Source organism: Aulonocara sp. 'chitande type north' Nkhata Bay, linkage group LG23 (genome assembly GCF_057382095.1).
Source record: "Aulonocara sp. 'chitande type north' Nkhata Bay isolate Kocher_YH1m ecotype deep benthic linkage group LG23, A_spYH_male_GT1.1, whole genome shotgun sequence".
Lineage (NCBI taxonomy): Eukaryota > Metazoa > Chordata > Actinopteri > Cichliformes > Cichlidae > Aulonocara > Aulonocara sp. 'chitande type north' Nkhata Bay.
Window position 1 is genome coordinate 30,449,282 of NC_141365.1, and position 20,863 is coordinate 30,470,144.

General features: G+C 42.0%; 1 protein-coding gene across 3 annotated transcripts in view; it reads left to right on the plus strand.

Annotated features, from left to right (window-relative positions):
• Window positions 1-20,863, plus strand: part of LOC147302189 (FERM, ARHGEF and pleckstrin domain-containing protein 1-like) — a 69,467-nt gene that overhangs the window by 46,777 nt on the left and 1,827 nt on the right. For 2 of the 3 annotated variants that reach the window (XM_086284370.1, XM_086284372.1), the window contains exons 13-26: window positions 984-1,194; window positions 7,657-7,865; window positions 9,404-9,493; window positions 11,187-11,320; window positions 13,185-13,266; window positions 13,381-13,442; window positions 13,531-13,706; window positions 13,788-13,918; window positions 14,037-14,105; window positions 14,193-14,282; window positions 16,540-16,622; window positions 17,037-17,149; window positions 18,086-18,246; window positions 18,912-19,019. In XM_086284370.1, coding sequence (XP_086140496.1) covers window positions 984-1,194; window positions 7,657-7,865; window positions 9,404-9,493; window positions 11,187-11,320; window positions 13,185-13,266; window positions 13,381-13,442; window positions 13,531-13,706; window positions 13,788-13,918; window positions 14,037-14,105; window positions 14,193-14,282; window positions 16,540-16,622; window positions 17,037-17,149; window positions 18,086-18,246; window positions 18,912-19,019 — 1,719 coding nt within the window. The remainder of the gene's footprint in view (window positions 1-983; window positions 1,195-7,656; window positions 7,866-9,403; window positions 9,494-11,186; window positions 11,321-13,184; window positions 13,267-13,380; window positions 13,443-13,530; window positions 13,707-13,787; window positions 13,919-14,036; window positions 14,106-14,192; window positions 14,283-16,539; window positions 16,623-17,036; window positions 17,150-18,085; window positions 18,247-18,911; window positions 19,020-20,863) is intronic. The other variant, XM_086284373.1, reaches the window with a different exon arrangement.

The following is a 20,863-nucleotide window of genomic DNA, read 5'->3' on the forward strand; positions in this document are numbered from 1 at the left end:
AGTATGTTATAAAAAGTATAAAATAACTGCTTACCGTTTTAGTTTAACAATAACTAAAGTAACTAAACCTTGTAACTCTTCAGGAACTGCACAATACTGTCACATAATTAAACTGACAAATATTTTATTTTCTGCCTGGGATGTTGTATCTTTGGCCAAGCTTTTTAATCAGCTGCTTAAAGCCCTGCTTTTCCAACACATAACCCCCACCGTAAAATCCATGGGTGCTTGGAGTTATTGGTTGGCATTACGTTCACACTTCATGCTGCTAGCATATCCTGCTATCTTTGCCTCAATGAGCAATATGAGTTTCTTTTACACTTTCAGCAGGAATAGTTTTCTTGCATATCAAAGTACTGTGTTTTGTGAGAGGTTGTTGAAGTAGCTCCGTATTTAGGTACTAAATCAACATTGGGGGCTGACATTGGCTCTCACTCTTAGACATGCTCAGGCTTGTCTTGTCTGAATTATCCTTCAGTCTATGCCATAACCTGATGGGCACCTCCTGAGAAATCTAACTACATGTCAGGTTAACTCAACCCACAAGTGTTTTGAATTAATCAGTGAGAAAGAATAATAGTCATAGCGTAAATGTATGGACTCAGAAATGTCAACTACCAAAATAGTGTGAGGGAAAGTACAGTAGAAAACCAGAGGGAGAAATATGTTTACCTTTACTTGGAACTGCATTAGAAAACGCCGAAACACAACCACACGATAATTAACAAGCTTTTTTTTTTCTTCTTCTTTTTTTAAAAATCACTCCTCAGCATCTTTGTTTACATCTGGAGCTGTGATTACAAAGCTTGTGTACCCATGCCGTTCCAGGGAGTGAAAATGTGTAACTGAGTGCTTGCTCTAAGGCTGTCCCTGTAATAGAGCCCAAATAAATAACAGTTTTATCCTTTATTATTCCCCCCTTTTAACCTTTCATTCCTTCTTCACTCCATGTTCTGTCTTTTCTCCCCTCTTGTTATTTGCAGAGTGCCACGTCGATCCCGTTAGCAGACCAGCCTGACTCAGACAGATTGAGCCATCTGGCTGTACCTAATGGTTCGGAGGAGCCACAGGCGGTCACGCCCCCCACCAACGGTCTTCATGGCCTAACGGCAGCGCCTTGCTCAGACCCGACTCAGCCCCGACAGAACCACCACGTTGCGGGATCAGTACTGGACCAGCAGCTCCTCAACCCAGGTCCATCCTGCAGGGCAAACAAAGGCAGCAGCTCTTCTATTCCTTACATAGACTGCAGCGACATAGACAGTGAATGTGATGTGACAAAGAACAACAGGGCTACCCGGGGTCACAGCAATGCAAATGACAGCAATGAGGATGAGCCTTGTGCTTATAGTAGGCACTTGGGTAGTCCTGGTCGAAATGGGGGGCAAGCTGGGAGGCTGTTTGGGGCTGTTAATGGGTTCTATCACACCAATCACCAAGGGCTGATGCAGCAGGGTATGGTGGGGAAGCAGCAGCAAAGCATGCAGGGTAACAGGAACACTGTAAATCAGTCTCCTGTGTGTAACAAGTTTAATGTGAGTCACGAGCTAACAGATGAGGACGTTTTGACAAATGGGCGTCTCCCGCTCCACAGCACGCTGTTAGATGAGATCTTTCAGGGGCGAGACAAGCGAGGTGCAGTGTTGGGTCGTCCATTAGGAACCGGGACACGCAGTCAGTGCTCCAGCCCGGTGATCAGCAGCTTCCATCACCGCACAAACTCACTCAGTCACTCAGAGATGACAAACGGTCACAGTCAGCCACGTTCAGCTTCGCGGTGGGATGACGGCGGGCATTATTTCAGTAAACGTCCTGGAGCGCTCCCTGTGGAGACTCCCACGGTCCCGCCATCATCCCATCCACAAAACCACTATGGCAGCTACTCCCCGATCGCCTCAAACCGCACTTCGCCAAATCTGGCTAAACCGTACTACAACAACAATAACATGAGGAACCGCTCTGACACTGACCCATTCATTCTCAGCCAGCTGACATCGACACCCATCAACCACCGCAATCGCTCTGGGCTGCACGCCAAAACTCCTGGCTCTGCCCCACTGGAGCGTAGAATGATGATGACCAACGGCAATGACAGGAACCTCCTGGTTCCTGGTCAGCCACGGTCCAATACGGTGCAGCGGATGTTCGGGCGTCAGGGAAAGCCCGGCAGCAGCCCGTCTAATAACAAATACAACACTCTAAACCAGCCGGTCCAAATGATCGACGGGTCTACTAGCAGCGGCACAGACACCAGCGACACAGAGTCAGACACGGGCAGCAGTGCGTACAGCCAGCCCTTAATGTACGGCAACCCGGCCGCCGTCAGCTCCATGATTTCGGTTAACTCAAACGGCACATCCCCGCTCTCTCACACCAAGTTCTCTTTCGGGAGTTTGCAGTTGGAGGAGGGTGGCGACGGTGTGGAGGAAGAGGAAGGGTGTTACCGCTTTAATGAGGAAGACATAGGCGGTCGGGTTTTTAGCTGTTGAGCGAGCATGAGTGGGCAAAAGGAAAAAAAACAACGTGTTAATTTAGTGTGTTACAGATAAACAGATGTTTAAAGTCGTCTTTTTCTTCTTAGAGACAGCTTTGTCTTCCTGCTACACTGACGAGCACCGAAATAGAAGGAAAACACTATGGTTGATTGCGGTGCTTTTACACATTTTATAGTCAAGCACGCTTTACGCACAGGGTCTAACGTATTTTCTGGAGCGTAAACATAGGGCAAGATGTGTGTTTTCTAATGGCGAATTGAATCTTTAATAACATCTGTTTTTTCTAAACTCCTTTTTTAAAATTACATATGCAGATTTCTTAGTAAGCTGCTAGCTGACACTTTTGTGAGCCAGCCAGCTCTTTGTATAAAAAGAAAGGTAAAATAATGAGCATACATTTGGTAAAAGCTTCCTCACAACGTGCCATAACTCAGAAACGTTTATATTCACTGTAGTTGAATGTGCAGAAGGAAATGTTTCATAGAAAGTTCGAGGAAAACCTTGACGTTTTCAAAAAATTCTTGTTCACTTCACACTTGTTAGCATTTGCCACATTGTTGAGAATTAAGACATTTTTTTCTTATTTGTGGGACATTAAGGTGTAGAAGTGTGTGAAGAGTTTTTTTCTTTTTGGTAGTAAATGTGATACTTGATTGGACTTTCTAAAAGCTGTCAAGCTCAGCAGATTTTCTGCCTTTCTGTGGCATTATACACCCATTTTGTAGTTATAGTGTAGCTTTTTTCTCTAAATCAGACTGTCTGGTGCAATAGATGGACTTTGAGGTAATAGCTGAAGTTCATAAATGGATTTGATAGGATGCTAGGAGGGGAGACTTCTGTACAGTTGGTCTGATCCCCTTTAACTGTACAGTGTATTTGATTTAGTTAGTAGATTGAATTGTACTTGGAGTGTTACACTTTGGGAAAAGTGTGTTTTCTATGTGAGTTACTGGGATCTGCCAGAGGAGGAAAATAGCCGACTGCTGTTGTTCCTGTCTTCTGAGCAATTTTTCATGCATTCAGTTCATTTGTCTGTCTGTCGTGGGTGATCTGCATGGTATTCTGGATATTTGCGGTCATGACTTTTTGTATTTAGACCAATTGAAGTAGTTTTGCATCAATTTTAGGGAAACCCTAATCTTTTATATCTGTGTTTTCTAGCTGAAGCTCCATTTGTCTCTACATTTCAACACTTATGCTACTTCAGCTGGCTGGTGATGGGTTTAGGGGGATTTCTTCAGCCTTTATTTCTTTCTATGGTTATGCTTTCTCTTTCTGTCACGGTTTATATGCACATAATCAGCGGTAATCAAACACACCGACCGCCATCCTCGTCCTGCTTTGCTCGGCTTGGCTCCAGGCATGCGCTGCAACCACAAACAGAGGTAACCCTGTTATCTTTCACCTCTCTGGATGCTGTTTTCTGCTGGTGAAGGCTTCCCATCTCCATCTCTGTCATTGGCTGCTCCACTACAGCACGCTGAATTGGATCAAACTGAAGTGAATTAAAGTGTGGGCTTCTCTTGAGACATGCAGGAAATGTTTGAATGTCCCATAAACTAAATCAGTACAAAAATAAGCCAACCTGTTGAGTATCAGTTGAAATTACTTTAAAGATCAACACAAGGAGCTTTTGTTTAGATGTCATGTTTCAGCACTGTCATCCAGATGGACTGAGTAAGCAAAAATTGCATTAAATGGTATTAAGTCAGTGTCTTAGCTTGCTCATTCTCATTCTGGTTTGGTTCTTCTTGCATATTACAGTCTTTTTGCACCTAAATTGTAGCACAACAAACGCAAACACAAACAGTACTGTTGGTAGATTCAGTTTCAGGAAGCTGAACTGTTTTGCTGATATCGGGGGTTCAAGTTACAAGGTGGCTTAATTTGGACTGAATGTCGTCAAGATTCTATCAGCTTCCAAGGTTGAATGACCTTTTGTTTCCTGCTGCCTCTACCTGAATCAAATGTTCATGATTCACTCTTTGTAAATGTTTGTTTTTAAGCATGTTCTCGCTTCTTTTTTTTTTGTTGTTATTTCAAGGGGTTGAAAAAAAGTCTTTCAGCACTGTTTTCTCACCATTTCACTTTCTGTACTGTAAATGCATGTTAACCAGGTGAAGGATGTTGCTGCTCTCTGTCACTCAACTCTGTTTTTGCTCCCTGTGTCACGCTGTGTTTCTGTCGTGGGGCTTAAACTGGATCCAGATGTGTGAGGGTGCAGTTTAACACAATCCTAACAACAACCCTATAGCTTTGCAGGCTTCTAGACTCAGATACTTCTTACTGCAGTTTATAGCCCTTTTTTGTTGTTGTTATTGTTGTTGTTGTTGTTGCTCCTTGCTCATGATTTCTCAACTGCACTGTTTTGTTTTTAAATATTTAGAAACCATTCGTACCCATTGCGGTTTCCTCACCAAGCATGAGGACAAAACAAGGCTGACTCAACTCCAGTGCTCTTTTAACGGAGACTGAGAGGGCGAAGGTAGACAGACACAAGTAACGTTCAGCTTAAAGCATAATGCAAGTGCAAGTGCAAAAATAAAGATATCTTTGAGAGATATTGGCATTTTATTTTTTAAGGTATGAAAGTCAGAGTATTGTGAGAAGTTATTCACATGCATACACTGGAATACTGGGGTTGAGTCCAGCTTGTCTTTAGTCTCGCTGCCTGTCAACAAGTAGCACTTGAAGCCAGTCACTTCCACTGAAGCTTGTTTTTGTAGTTTTAATATAAAGTAGATGCAGTAAAAGACTGATTGATTGATATTTTGTTTATTTATGGAATTAATTGCAGCCAAATTTGGTTAATTTGACTGATTAATTTAAAATGAAAGGTAAACTACCTTGTAGCTTTTTTTGGCGATTATATATACATATATATACACACTGTGATGATATCAGGTTGCATCACGAAATAGTTTGAAACTTTTGGAAATATTTGATGTCTTTCTGAAAGCTAAAGATTTATATATGTTGAAAATATGAAGCTACAGCCAGTGGCAAGTTAGCTTAGCTTAGCAAAAAACATACCCCATATCTCTGTCTAAAAGTGACAAAGTCCACTTGTTAGCAACTGTAAAGTTTAGAAAATAACTTGACAGGTTGCGGTTTTGTAGGGATTTTCTCACTTGTTGCTAACTAAGCTAAGCTAACTTAAGCTGAGTTCATAGTCAGTCTTCTTATTTAAGTCTGAGCAAGAAAGCAACCATATTTTCAAAGTGTTTCTTAAATTTAGATTATTAAAATGGTATACAAGGGTACTGCTGCGTCACTTGATCCTTTAATCTTTTTCTTTTTACATGATTTTGTTTAAAAGGTGTAAACCACTTGTTTGCTGTTCTTTTAAAGTTAAAGTGGAGACCTTGGTGGCAGTTGGGGTTTGCATGTTTTCTATTTATTTGTTCATTTTAATGACTGTAGCATGCTTTGAAATTATAAATACTGAACATGCATCCATTCTAGTCAAAGATCTGCATAAGCATCTTTACAAATTAACATGCTGATTTTGAATGGACTAAAGCTGCATTGACTCACTGTTTTTTCTGTCTCTGCTGTAACACTTTGTATTCCTCCGCACCTGTCCTTTTTTTTTTTTTTTTAATTTTCATCACTAAGCACCTTCTGAATCTTTTTTTGGTGACTTCTCTGAGGCCCCCTTCCCCCATTTTCCCTTTAATCTCTCTTTTTAACACTGTAACTGATTATGTGAACTAGTGTCAATAAACAAAAAAATGATGACGTTTGTCAGAAGAAAAGGGACTTGGGAATTTCTTTAGAACAAACAGGTGCTGAACTGCCGTGCCCCTCACACACCCACCTATATACCCTCCGCCTGCTCGTCACATGGATCCCACCAGTGTTTTGTGTTGTGGTAGTTAGTCTGTAGCGTAGCCTGTTTGTCTTTTTCAGTGTTGTACTTGATTCCACTCCGTTTATTGTTTTGTAGCTTCAGTTTGTTTTTTTGTGGTAGTTTCTTAGTGGTCTTCTGTATGGTTGTCAGTGTTGTTATAGCATCCCCCCCACACACAGACTTGCACTCATTGGTTGCCATGGTTTTATCCATGATTCAGTTTGGTGTATAGAAGTGGACTCTGTGGAAACTTTGCACCTGGGCAAGTATACAGTCACGACTTAGTACCATGTAGTTACCATGTAGTTAACATCTGTAGTGTTTCTCACATTAGTGAGAAGTAGACTTATCTTTTTACCCTTTCCATCATTTTCATAAAGGGCTGCCAGAAGCAGATTTAAACTACTCAGAGCATATGCCTGTTATACGACAGCTCCATTTAAGGCATCATCAAAACTTTTTAGTAAAAAGTTAAAGTGGCTAACTTTTACTGCTTCCAGCATCTCAAAGTTTAGGTGATCTTTTTTTAAATCATAAATGGTTGTAAATTTAATGGCACTGATCAGTCTTGTACTGTCCTTCTGGTGTTTATGTAGGCAAATTGAAGCAAAAGATAGCTTGCTGATGAACTATGAAATATGCAGAAATGTTCAAAGCCCTCCACTATGCACACCATCATTCTTCCCCTTAATTTGCCTATGTAATGCCTTGATATAACCTTTATTAATGGTTGGCTCCTTACTAACAGTCTGTTTTTCTTCTCTCCATCCCTTCTAGCTATGCTTTAATCATATTCACATTCATATAAGTGAATGCAAATAGAATAGAGTCAGTGGACAGTAGCATTTGGTCAAGTGGCATTTGGTCCTAAAGTATGATCTAAATGAGAGGTGCTCATTTAGACCATACTTTAGAACTGATTGTGTAGAATTATCCAGTGTTGAAATTCATTGCCAATCATCTTGTTTTATGTTTAATTGAGTTATTTGGAGACAATATTATTGAACAATTCTTCTTCTTCTTGTTAAATATGTTTTTAGGTGCACAGTGCAGTGAGCCTGGAAACCTTTTGCTTCACTGCTGTGTCTGGCAGAATAAATAATTCTGTCATGATTAAAAGTTCTATTAAATGATAAGAAATACAAATACAAGTTGGCAGTGCATTTCATTGTAGAAGCTGAATTTCTCTTTGTATCAAATTTAACACTGTCCCTTATCTTCTCTTGTCATCTTCTCTTACTCTTTGTTCTATTCCTAACCTCCGCTTCTCCCCCCTTTCTATATTCTTCTTTTCTTCTCGCCCCTCAGGAAGTCCGGGTTCAGAGAAGTCTTCGTTGGGAGGTCCTCATGTAGCAGTTAATGGGAACGGCTCTGTGAATGGGCAGAGAATGGGAAGGACTGGGGTCCTGGGTGCTGAACAGAGTGCTGAAATCCAGCCGTTATCCCCACTTACCAGCCCGCTGCTTACCGAAGCGGGATATGTTCGCAACGATGAGGAAGACGAGGCGAGGAGGAAGGTGGGTATACAGAGAGTAAGAAGGTGGATGGGGAAATTTCTTGTAGTCACTGAATTGGCCCCCAGAAGGACTTCAAAGGAATTTAGTCTGGACTAAGAAGTTGTGAACACCCAAGTCTTTCAGTACTTGGAAAAAACAATGCTGTGACTCAGACAAATGTGCAAAGCCTTTAGCCACTCCTCTTTTCTTTATATTTTGATTCAAGCAGCCAGAGATTCTTGTAATTTTTGTAAGTGTGCTTGAGCAATAGTTTTCCAGGCTTTCTTAAGTCCTTTCAAAAGTCTTGGTGACTTTTTCACTCATTTCAATCCAGTTCTTTCGCCTGACCATTTTCATAGGAATGATTTGTTTGTTAACACTGACCTATGAATCACTGAAGCATTAATATGTTTACACAAAACAGACAGGAAAAAAAACACGAAGTAACAAAGAACTTGTTTTGTTGGTACAGCCTGTCACATATACACATGGAGATATGAAGAAACTGGACAAGTAGTGGACAAAATAAGAAGTGGCATACCTGAAAAAAACAAAACAAGACCTTGTTGCAGATGAACTATATCTGAAAGTCTTGTCTTTAAGAAGCAGGAAAACTAAAGCAAAGACCTGACTCAGGACCTGAGAGATGCATCTGGACCCAAAGGTCGATTCATCGACTGTTCACTGAAACCTCATCAGAAATGGTCTCAGTGAAAGACTGGCTGTCAAGAAGCCAATCTTAAGGAAAGAAAGGGGTGGGGGTAGGAGTGCTGAGGTATTCCACATTACAGAAGAACTGGAATGAAAAACAGTGACATCAGGTCTGAAGGAGTGACAAATCCAAATGTGAAAGTTTTCATTCAAATCATTGTCGGTATGTATGGAGGAGGTCATTAGTGTGCTGTGAGTGTCCACAGCAGGGGTCTCAAACTTAAATGAGCTGTGGGCCACTGCTGGCACTGTCATCTCATTGGAGGGCCGCTTCAGTGTTCAAGTAATACAAATATTGTATAACAATACAAAACTGCAAATTTGTTTTCTCACTCTTAACTAACAGAAGTCTTTCATTGAACTACCAAATAAACAAATTGGTTCTCTCTTTCTGACCAGACATGTGGCAGCACTTCCGCTATAATTTTGTTTATATTAAAAAAAAATGCAGACGTAAGTGTGCACATTAGTTTTTGACTGCTAGTGAAAAATGTTTCACTAGCAGCATTTTTTTTGGCTTTTTAAAGAACTTATTTTAACATTGGACTCAACAACAAACAAATCCTCCCTAACAAAAAAGTAACTTCAAGGGCCAAATAAATGAATCAATGCAGCTATTTCCAATTTTTCTAGCAAAATGCAAAGAAATAAGGTTGGCTGAAGACTTTTGCACGTTACTGTAATTTGGTGAGACAAAGAAATTATTAATTGGGGGAATTCATCCAAATTAATAACAAGAACTGAACTGCTGGTCTTTCGCAACATAAAATGTGCAGACTTCTTTCTGTAGAAGATGAGATAAAAATATATATAAACAGATTGATTTGCTTCTTTTTGTTTCTGTCTAGAAGTTTCCCACAGACAAGGCTTACTTTATAGCCAAGGAACTATTGACCACAGAGCGGACCTACCTCAATGACCTGCAGGTTATCACAGAGGTAAAGATAGTGGTGCCTCTTTGTCTCCATGTATTGTCCAGTCTCTTGTGTCCAATCTGTTATCTCTTCCCTTCACACTGTGAGGCCAATACCATCTGGATTAGACTGAAAGTGGCAGGACCAAGAGCCAGTGGGGTCCAAAAGCATACCGTGAGCCAAGGCTGGTTTCTTTAGAATAATACCGGAATAATGAGTCAAAACTGTTGGTTTAGAAGTCTAATTTTGGGACAGTGTACCAAAATTAATCTTTTTAAAAGCTCATGTGCTGGAAGAGTGAGTCAGGGTTGGTTTGCACCGCACAACGTGCTGAATTCGAGATGCAAGCGTTGGTGTTTTTTACAGCTATATATTAGAAAAAGAGGCCCCAAAGGGAAAGTAAAGGCTCAAGTCTGAACCAAACTCACAAATCTCACAGTGTTTGTTCTCAGTAATGCAACATTAATATTACATTAGTTCCAGCACACAGTTCCAGTCTTACTTCTCTTTTTTTATTCACATCCCAGAAAAAGGCTTTTATGTGCCTTTAGTTTGGCCCCCGACTGAAGGCTGAAGTTTATGAGCACTTTTCTCATGCAGGACAGAGATGAAAATGCATTCAGTGCAGTGCATATGCTACAACTCTCTTCCTTGTAAGTGAGCAGACTTGTATCTTTTTGCTGTTACATAGCTTGGACAGACTAATTAGCTTCAGGCTCTTTTAGTTTACAAGTAAAACCGCTGAAGTCAAGACAGAAAAAAACCCCACTCTGCATTTATAAAAACAGCGTCTGGGATGAAAGTGCAGCTTAATGTGGGTCAGACTCAGTCTTTGCTTTTATATGACTCACTTTTACTGTCTGTCGCAACTGCTTTCGAGAAAAGAAAAAAAAGGAAATGTGATAGGCGGGGTTATGATGAGTAAAGACCACCAATGCAGAAACACAGGTTCAGCACCTGCTTGCTAAAGACCTGTCTCCTTAATACTGAGACACTGACGGTGACCTCTGACCTCGCTGTGGATTGGAAAACGCCTCTGTTCCTACTTTTTCCTTTCTCAGCTGTTTTTCTTCACAGTAGTAGTTTCCAGCCTCTTTGATGTGGAAAGAAGGCATGCGCGGGTGCTTTTTTAAAACCTCTTAAACATTTTCCTTTGCTGGTACAGCTCATGCCTGGGATCCCACACCCACCCATCTTTTTCTCTTCTTTTTTCTTTTTTAAATCTCGTGTCACTCGTGTTCTTTCCGGGCGAGTCTGTCTGTGAAACTGCTGGACTGCCGCCTGTCTGCTCGAGCTCTCAGATCCTGTGTGATTTACTACAGCGGGGAATATAACACCTCTGTGTCAGGGGTCGTGGTGCGCTCACACGGGGCCCTGAGCACATTTATGTGTGTCTGATGGATTTCTGTTATCATGTCCAATCCCTCATCCTGGATCCTACCAGTAATGTGTGGGACCTCATACTGGATGTGTCCCTTCCAATCTCTGCCAGTAATCTGGGGGAGTTGTGGATGAGTAGGAGTTACATTCTCATTATTTTTATTCCTTCTGAATGTTTTGTTCACTTACTTGTGAGGAGCAGAAAAGGCACTCATTATGTGCCGAAGTATCCGATATGGAAATACAATTTAAAAAATATATGTATATAGTAAAAGATAAAATGTGATCTGCATTTTCTTCTTTTTCCACATGTCCACATTGTTTGTCAATTTTCTAGTCCTTCCACAGCGCTGTGGGGAAAGACGAGGCTTTCCCAGACTCTGTTAAGAGCCTGATCTCTGCCAACTATGATCCGGTGTACAAGTTTCATCAGGGATTCCTCAAAGAGACAGAGCAGCGGCTGGCGCAGTGGTCAGTGTCCATCTGTTTCCATTCAGAAAAGTTTTTTTTGTTTTTCAGAAATTTACAGATGAGGTTTAAAATTATTTATTTTTACTGTATGTTTATTATGTTTAAAAAAGGGCTTGAATTAAAGTTGTATTTGTTTTTTTCATTTTCAGCTCTATAATTTTATTCAGCCTACTCTGGAAAAGTAGCTTTGCATGATCCACGGTTCAAAATAATCTGTATTTATCTTAACCTGGGATGGCTCTGACTGAAAGAAGGTGTTTTAACTCCTCTCCCCCTACTTTCATATGATTGGCTGCCCCTCTTAGACTGAACAGAGGAGGTGGGTGGGGCTTCTGTGCTCACAGACAGCGCATCCACACTGGAACTGATTCGCAGTGATGTGGTGACCACAGAAAGTGAATGAGTTTCTATTATTTCAGATGACTACATGTTTAATAACCGCTGGTGACGGGAAGCAGGCGAGACCTGAAACTAACTTTGTCAACTTCTACATGACTGACTGAAGCCACTACCAATCAGAGTGAAGAAGACTATTAAAAATGACATATGAATCTTATCGTAAAGGCAATCAGAGCCTGCAATGTCATCAAGCAACTGGCCTTCAGCTTCAAAATGATGCAAAACAAGCGAACCATCTCCGGTGCGAACACAGCTTCAGTCTTGGCTCTGTATGATATCATCTACATCCAAGAGTGGAAAAGGCTGTCTCAAACAGAGCATTGGGCTCATAGGGTTTAGTAATCCTTATTTAAACAACAGTATGTATACAACATTATATAAGGTAAAGAATAATAGGCCCCATTTTTAACAGAGGAAAAAGAATAAAAATAGAAAAATGTTACAAACTAAAAATGGTCACAAATTAATTCCTTCCTATTTTTATGTTTAACCCTTGTGTGGTGTTCGTATTTTTGTTACTCAGCCAGTGTTCATGGGTCTGGTGGACCCACTAGAGTTTTGGCTTTCCAAATTAACACTATCAAACAATTTTATGTTAAATTACTCAACAGATGTTTACTTCATCCCAATTACAAGACATATGAACAGCAAACATGGTTAATTTTTTCCCTTTACCTTTGTTAGATCACATTTATGAATTAATGTGCTTCTCGTTTTTCTTTTATATAAAATGTTATAAATAAATCAGTTATAATCAAGTGGAGTGAGTGGAAAGACACAACACATTTACACGTGAAAAAAAAATTAATTGTTTAATTTTTCTTTTGAAAAAAACTGAACACGGGTCTCACAGACCCGAACACCATACAAGGGTTAATTCAAATGTGTAGAACATTTTCCACAGTGCAATTAAGCAGGATTAGTTCATGTAATCAAAACAAGTCCAAAAAAATGGGAAGCATTTTAACACCAGATTAATCTTGGTGCTGATGTAGGATCAGGAAAAATGAATCCCTTCTGCTGTAGTTCGTCTCTGTGTGCTGCTTTGTTTCCAAGCAGTTCTAGTCATGTTTCATAGTCATATTCAGCCTAGATTTTCTTTTAGTAACCCAAGGAATTATTTGAACTGATTACATTTTCATTTTCCTGAATCTGAGATGGCTAAATGGCTTTGTTGGAAATTTTTTCCTTCACTTGACATAATGTGGTATGAAAAAGTCTGTGTTCGTGCAAATACCTGAAATTCCTCACTTTCCCTGCTGTCAGAATCTGTTTTGTGTTATCTCTGTAATGACAGGCAGGAGCACACATACACACTCACACACACTTACACACACTGGTGAGATGAATGGGGCTGTGGGAGTTGAATGAAGACTTTTCCACACTTGTGTAAGATGTTTTGAGCTGACACCTACTGGTGAATCTGTGCTCCTGCACATTAACGCACGTCTTAATCTCTCTTCAGGGAGGGCCGATCTAACGCCCACATTAAAGGAGACTATCAGCGAATTGGTGACGTTTTACTCAAGAACATTCAGGGTCTCAGGGTAAATCTCCATACTTGACTCTGGATCATTAATTTCATAAAATAAGGTGCATTTTAATTTTTAACTTTTAATTTCTGTCTCTTATCTTGGTTTCATCTCTTTCCGCATCTGCAGCAGTTGACGATTCATCTCCAGAAACATTCAGAGTGCCTGGTAGAACTGGAGCGGGCCTGTCGGTGGGTGGCAAAACAGTGAGCATGCAGACAAGTTGTTCAAATCAAAACAGGATGTCCTAAAGAGAAACTTCATCCCTGTGACTATCAGGTCCAGTCGGAAGGTGGAGACTTTATGTCGAGACTTCGAGCAGCAACGGGTTTGCTACCTGCCCCTCAACATCTTCCTCCTCAGGCCTCTTCACCGCCTGCTGCACTACAAACTTATCCTGGAGAGGCTCTGCAAGCACTACCCGCCCACACATGATGACTTCAGGGACTGTAGAGGTACACAGTCCCCCACACCTACCCTTTCCGCTCATGTGTGTATTTTCTTTCTATATATGAAAATAAATCTGTCTCCTCCAGCTGCCCTGGCGGACATCTCGGAGATGGTGTTGCAGCTTCAGGGAATCATGATGAAGATGGAGAACTTCCAGAAGCTTATAGAACTGAAGAAGGATCTGACCGGCGTCGAAGACCTCATCAGCCCTGGAAGGGTGCGGCTCTTTAATAATTCAGCTAGTCTAGATTCATCCTGGACATTTGTAGAGTTTTCACTTCCTTGCTCTGCCGTCCTGTTGTCACATTGTCGGTGTGATTCTGTTTCACTTACAGGAGTTCATCAGGCTCGGTTGCCTCAGCAAACTCTCTGGAAAGGGCCTTCAGCAGAGGATGTTCTTCCTGGTGAGACTTTATGCTGGTTTCTACTAAAAAAACAAAGCATCTATAATACCTCTAAACAAAGCTCTTCACTCTTTTTTTTCTTTCCAGTTTAGTGATTGTTTGGTGTACACCAGTCGAGGCATGACTCCATCCAACCAGTTTAAGGTTCACGGCCAGCTGCCTCTCTATGGCATGACGGTACATAATCAAAACACACACACACACACACACAAAACACACTTATCTTATCAAAGCAGTTTCTTTTCCTTATGAAAGGTTTTTCAGATTTTTAAATTGTTTTGTTTTCCATCTGGCTCGTTCTATGGAAATGTTACATTTTAGGGTTACAAGTTGTTTATCCCACTGACACGTCTTCCGAGGAGGAAGCAGAGTCTGGGGATGAGGGGAATGACCCGCCAATTTCCGGGGGCGAGGTCACTGAGGCAGTTAAACAACTCCTTGGTGGCAGAGCCCCTGGTGTTGATGAGGTCCGCCCCGAGTTCCTGAAGGCTCTGGACGTTGTAGGGCTGTCCTGGCTGACACGCCTCTACAATGTTGCGTGGAAATCAGGGGCAGTACCCCTGGACTGGCAGACCAGGGTGGTGGTCCCCAACTTTAAGAAGGGGGACCGGAGGGTGTGTTCCAACTACAGGGGGATCACACTCCTCAGCCTCCCTGGGAAAGTCTATGCCAGGGTGCTGGAAAGGAGAGTTCGTCCGCTAGTCGAACCTCGGATACACGAGGAACAATGAGGTTTTCGTCCTGGTCACGGAACACTGGACCAGCTCTTTATCCTCTCCAGGATACTTGAGGGTGCATGGGAGTTTGCCCAACCAGTCTACATGTGTTTTGTGGACTTGGAGAAGGCATTCGACCGTGTCCCTCGGGGTGTCCTGTGGGAGGTGTTGCGGGAGTGTGGGGTGTCTGGCCCATTGCTACGGGCCATTCGATCCCTATACAACCGTTGCAAGAGCTTGGTTCGCATTGCCGGCAATAAGTCGGACTCGTTCCTGGTGGGTGATGGGCTCCGCCAGGGCTGCCCTTTGTCTCCGGTTCTGTTCATAATTTTTATGGGCAGGATTTCTAGGCGCAGCCAAGTGGCGGAGGGCTTTCGCTTTGGTGGCCTCAGAATCTCATCTCTGATTTTTGCGGATGATGTGGTTCTGTTGGCTTCATCGGGTGAGGGCCTCCAGCTCACACTGGAACGGTTCGCAGCTGAGTGTGAAGCAGCGGGAATGAGGATCAGCACCTCCAAATCTGAGGCCATGGTTCTCAGGTGGAAAAGGGTGGAGTGCCCACTCCGGGTCGGGGATGAGTTCCTGCCCCAAGTGGAGGAGTTCAAGTATCTCGGGGTCTTGTTCGCGAGTGATGGGAGAAGGGAGCCGGAGATCGACAGACGGATTGGGGCTGCAGCTGCAGTAATGCGGACGCTGCACCGGTCCGTCGTGGTGAAGAGGGAGCTGAGTGTAAAAGCGAAGCTCTCAATTTACCGGTCGATCTACGTCCCTACCCTCACCTATGGCCACGAGCTGTGGGTAGTGACCGAAAGAACGAGATCGCGGATACAAGCGGCAGAAATGAGCTTCCTCCGAAGGGTGGCTGGCCTCTCCCTTAGAGATAGGGTGAGAAGTTCGGCCATCCGGGAGGGGCTCAGAGTAGAGCAGCTGCTGCTCCACATCGAAAGGAGCCAGCTGAGGTGGTTCGGGCATCTGACAAGGATGCCCCCTGGGCGCCTCCTGGGTGAGGTGTTCCAGGCATGTCCCACCGGGAGGAGGCCCCGGGGCAGACCCAGGACACGCTGGAGAGATTATATCTCTCGGCTGGCCTTGGAACGCCTTGGTATTCCCCCGGACAAGCTGGAGGAGGTGGCTGGGGAGAGGGAGGTCTGGGCCTCTTTGCTTAGGCTGCTGCCCCGCGACCCGGCCTCAGATAAAGCGGATGAAGATGGATGGATGGAAGTTATTTATATCTTTAAAAAATATGTTATTTCAAAAGCACCTTCTTGAGCCTTCTGTTTAGGAATTAAATATTGTCAGTGAATTATATAATTTTATAAATGAGTAACTACAGACGTGCTCCCTACAGTCAAGTATAATTAGTATAGTGTGTGTTGTTTATGAGGTCAAAAGGATAAATGAACATCATATTATAAATACAATCTGTTCTTTCTATATAAACATATTTTTGTGTTTTTTAATTTATTTATTTTTACTCTGTCACATTAAATGTGCTTAAACATAATTTTGCATCTGCTAAATTTTTCTACAGAGAATAAATAATAATAATAATAATTATTATAATTATTATTATTATTATTGTTGTTATTGTTATTACTGACTGAGGAACTAATATTTCATAGAAACCTTTGAAATGGCCAAAGTACTAAAGCAGTAGTTAGGTAAACAGAAATTATGTTATTATGACATTAAATGATGACATTATGTTATTCCCGCAGATCAGAGAAAGCGAGGAGGAGTGGGGAGTCCCTCATTCGTTCACCTTGTTCGGGCAGCGGCAGTCTGTGGTGGTGGCAGCCAGGTATTCATTAACACACATGCAAAGATGCTTGTAGATATCTGAAAATGAAAGCAAAGAAATCGCAGACAGGAATAAAAGGGGAATAAAAATACAAACCGTGCATTGTGAATGGAAGAGGAAAAACAGCTGGTCTGTATTAAATTAATAGAGGGCAGCCTCGTTAAAGTTTGCTTATCCTCAAATTAAACTGGACTGCGTGACCTAGTTTCCAGTCACTTACTCAGTCACTGATTAAAAAGTTTTATCTGGCTGTAAAGTGGCAGTTTCATGTGAAGCAGACTTAATAATATGCATTTCCCTTCATGAAGGCTTCTCATTTTCTGCGTTTTTTCCAAACCGATATGCTCAGCTGTTGAAGTTAGAGATGCCCTATCACTTGTTTATTTTAACATGTCTACTTCCTGCTGTGTCCAGCTGTACATCAGAGATGGAGCGCTGGGTGGAGGACATCAGGATGGCCATCGACCTGGCAGAGCAGAGTAGCAGCTTAAACAATGACCTGCTCTCTACCAGCCTCTCTGACAACAGTAAGTCATCTACTGTTGGTTTAACGCTAAACGTTAAATTGATTCTTCTCCCTGCCCAAACACCACATCATCATCACATCTGTCAGGACTGTGGGAACCAGAAAATCAATAAGATCAGTCATTAACCACATGTCTACACTTCTTTATGAGGCTTTTTTCTATAGGCCTTTTTAAAATAGATCAACCCTTACCTGTTAGACACTACTGCACAGTCCTCCTCCGCAGCTTTCAGCACCCCATGAATATACTCAGGTCCAGGTGGTCGCTTCATCGTATTTTTAATGTTACCTGATATATGTAGGTGCAGACCCGAGGTATCCCTGACTTTACTCATCCTGTTGTATCCGTCAAGCTATTCAATAAGGCCTCCTCCCGTTGACCTGTTTGGTTTGACACCCTGCATTGTTTGTCATTGGAGTCCACATGCCATGTTCATTTTTAACTCAAGCGGTTAAAGAGTATTGCCTTACAAGTGACAACAAAAGAGGGCTTCTTTCTCTTTCTCTTTTCCTTTTTTTAAAAAAATGAAACTTTATTGAAATTGTTTTGATGCTGAAAGATTCCCACGATAAAAGGGCTTTGTTCTCATGTTTTTTGAGCCCACTACCAAAGCCCATGGACATGGATGTTAGGTTAAAAGGTTATTCTAATCTATCCATAGATAGGAACGGGAGTGTGAATGACTGTCTGGCTCTGTGTCTTAGCTGGGATACGCTTCAACCCCTCTGTGACCCTGATTTGTACACAAATGAGTATATTTGTGGTAAAGTCCAATCTGAGCGTGGTTGCTCTAACAGGTGTTTTCACTTTGTAAAAATAATTTGATGGTTTATAATTGCATGGAGCATGAATGAATGAAGAACTCATAATGCATCTGTTCAGAGTGAAGTTCTCTCCTGCTAACCACCCTCGTTTTCATCTGCCTGTTTTTTGCAGAGCTCTCAGAGGACGGAGGAGGCGAGCAGGAGTCTGAGGACGAGCTTGGCGGCTCGCGCTCGTCCCTGGAGCGCCAGGGTCATCGCGGTAACACCACCGTGCATGTCTGCTGGCATCGCAACACCAGCGTTTCCATGGTGGACTTTAGCATAGCTGTGGAGGTACCACTAATGCCCGTCTTCTCCTGCCACATTCCCTGTTTTTCCTTCCCACCTCTGTCTTTGGAGTCCAGCTGCCTGTTTGTGTCCCACTTGTTTACCGCTGTTCTGTCTTCTTCTTCTTGCTCAAAGAACCATTGCCCCGATGTCCTTTGTGTCTTTTCTTTCTGCTCATATCTGTGTTTTTGTCTTTCTCCATCGGTGTCCATCTGTATCTCTATTTCTGCATCTGTGTGCACTAACATTGGTAGAGGCCATCAGTAGTACGGCCAGTGAGTTGATGAGGCCCCTCAGCAGACTTCATCTCTTGCTTTGCTGGTTTGCTGGTACAGAAAACACAGCCTGTCTTTTAGCGACACCTGCTGGATTAGAGAGGTACTGCAACAGCTGCAAACGTGTTTAGCTATACAAATCAGAAATAAATTAATAAATGACTCTTATAATAAATATTTTTTCCTAAAATTCGCAAATATTTATGCATTTTTTTTGCACTACTGATGCTCACGCTAAATTTCAACATGAGTATATTACATTGACAGGACCTGATGGCTTTCTCTTTCCCATAATCTCCTCCGTTTTAACATCCAGTTAGACTAACACTGTGTTGCATCATTGATTGTTTTATCCATTTGCTTTTTGCTCTCTCCTTTCTTCTGTCGCCCTCGCAGAACCAGCTCTCAGGTAACCTGCTAAGGAAGTTTAAGAACAGCAATGGCTGGCAGAAACTCTGGGTGGTTTTCACCAACTTCAGTCTGTTTTTCTACAAGTCACACCAGGTAAGACGAGAAGGAAAACACTGGCAGTTACAGTGCAAATACGCAGGAATGGTTTGACTTGATAATTCAAAGTGGGAAGCTGATAGTGTCTTTAAAATTTATTGAATTCAGTGTCGGGAAGGTTACTTTTAAAACCTCCAAAAGTTGATTCTGTTCATCTGGACGTAGCGTTTTGTGGGAGAAACATTTCATCACTCATCCAAGTGTCTCAGCTGACTGCAGGTTTCCCCAAATCTTATAAACAGTACATTTGCATAATGACTGAAAACCTGTCATTATGCAGCCCATCGTCCCCTCATATCCACTGAGGGAACGATGGGCTGGGAGGTCAGTTCCTTAATCATAATTATGCAAATTCTCATGACCATTGATCAACAACCACTGACCAAACCCACTGATCAAAGACCACTGATCAATGGCCATGAGTACCATTCACAGAGAGTTGGGGAATGGCTGCAATCACAGCATTGTAAGATGGCGAAAGATGTACCCTTAGGCCCCCTCCTCGATTCAGGAGGGGTCAGTGGTTGTTGATCAATGGTCATGAGAATTTGCATAATTATGATTGACTGACTGATTGACCTCCCAGCCCATTGTTCCTTCAGTGGGCTGGTTTCAGTCATTATGCAAATGTACTGTTTATAAGATTTGGGGAAACCTGCAGTCAGCTGAGACACTTGGATGAGTGATGAAACGTTTCTCCCACAAAACGCTACGTCCAGATGAACAGAATCAACTTTTGGAGATTTACTTTCCTGGATATTTGAGAATGCATCAAGACGTTACTTTTAAAATGTATTCCACTACAGATTACAGAATACATGCCCCAAAAATGTATTTTGTAACGTATTCCGTTACGTTACTCAATAATAATAAGGTATTCTGAATACTTGTGGTTACTTAATATATTATCATGTTTTTCACAACTACATGAATGTACTATTTCTGTGTGATTTATTACTTTTACTGAAGGTTATTCGCCATACTAAAACAAACTAGATGTTTAAATCTTAATATAAATGAGTAACAGTAGGTGGACATTAGGTAAGGCTGCACTCTTTGCAGCGATCTTGTATATAAAACAGGTCCGCGGCTCCAAACCGTAGTAAAGGGACCTCTGGCTTATATGTCGGGCTTGTAGCTGAAAACTAGCTTTACTTTGTTGTCTGGGTCCACTTTGCTAGCGAGAGCCAGAGAGAGGCGTTGAAAGGCTGCTCCAAAAGGAAACTTATTGTTTCGGAAACACGAATACAGTGTACAGTCGAGTCTTAATAACTTACTTACAACTGGGCTTGTCAGGCACTCTTTTTGGCTGCAGTGGTTATTATTATGTTTGCATGCTTCCAGTTCCCGTTTCTGCTCGGTGACAACTCGTACTTTTCAACTTTTTTTCTCCCTCCCTCGCGCTCACAGACACATAACAGGTATGGCAGCTCATTCTCCCTGCAGCACGGACTACACTGCCCATGAGGCTACATTCTTTAGGGCTGTGCCTGTAACACTCTCCCTATTGCCTTCATATTAAATCATTTTTGTGAATAATTTTTTAAAATATTTCTTCACGTCATTATGCGGGCCGCATGTAGAGGTGACATGGGCGGCAAGATTGAGACCCAGGCATTAGAAGCCTCATAATGTGTGTTTTGGTGGAAACCAAAAATAGAGAGGTGACAGAAACAGGAAAATACCACCGTGTAATCCATTCATTTCAACAAAGTAACTGTATTCTGAATACTACCTTTTTAAACAGTAACTGTAATGGAATACAGTTACTCATATTTTGTATTTTACATACGTAATGGTGGTACATGTATTCCGTTACTCCCCAACACTGATTGAATTAG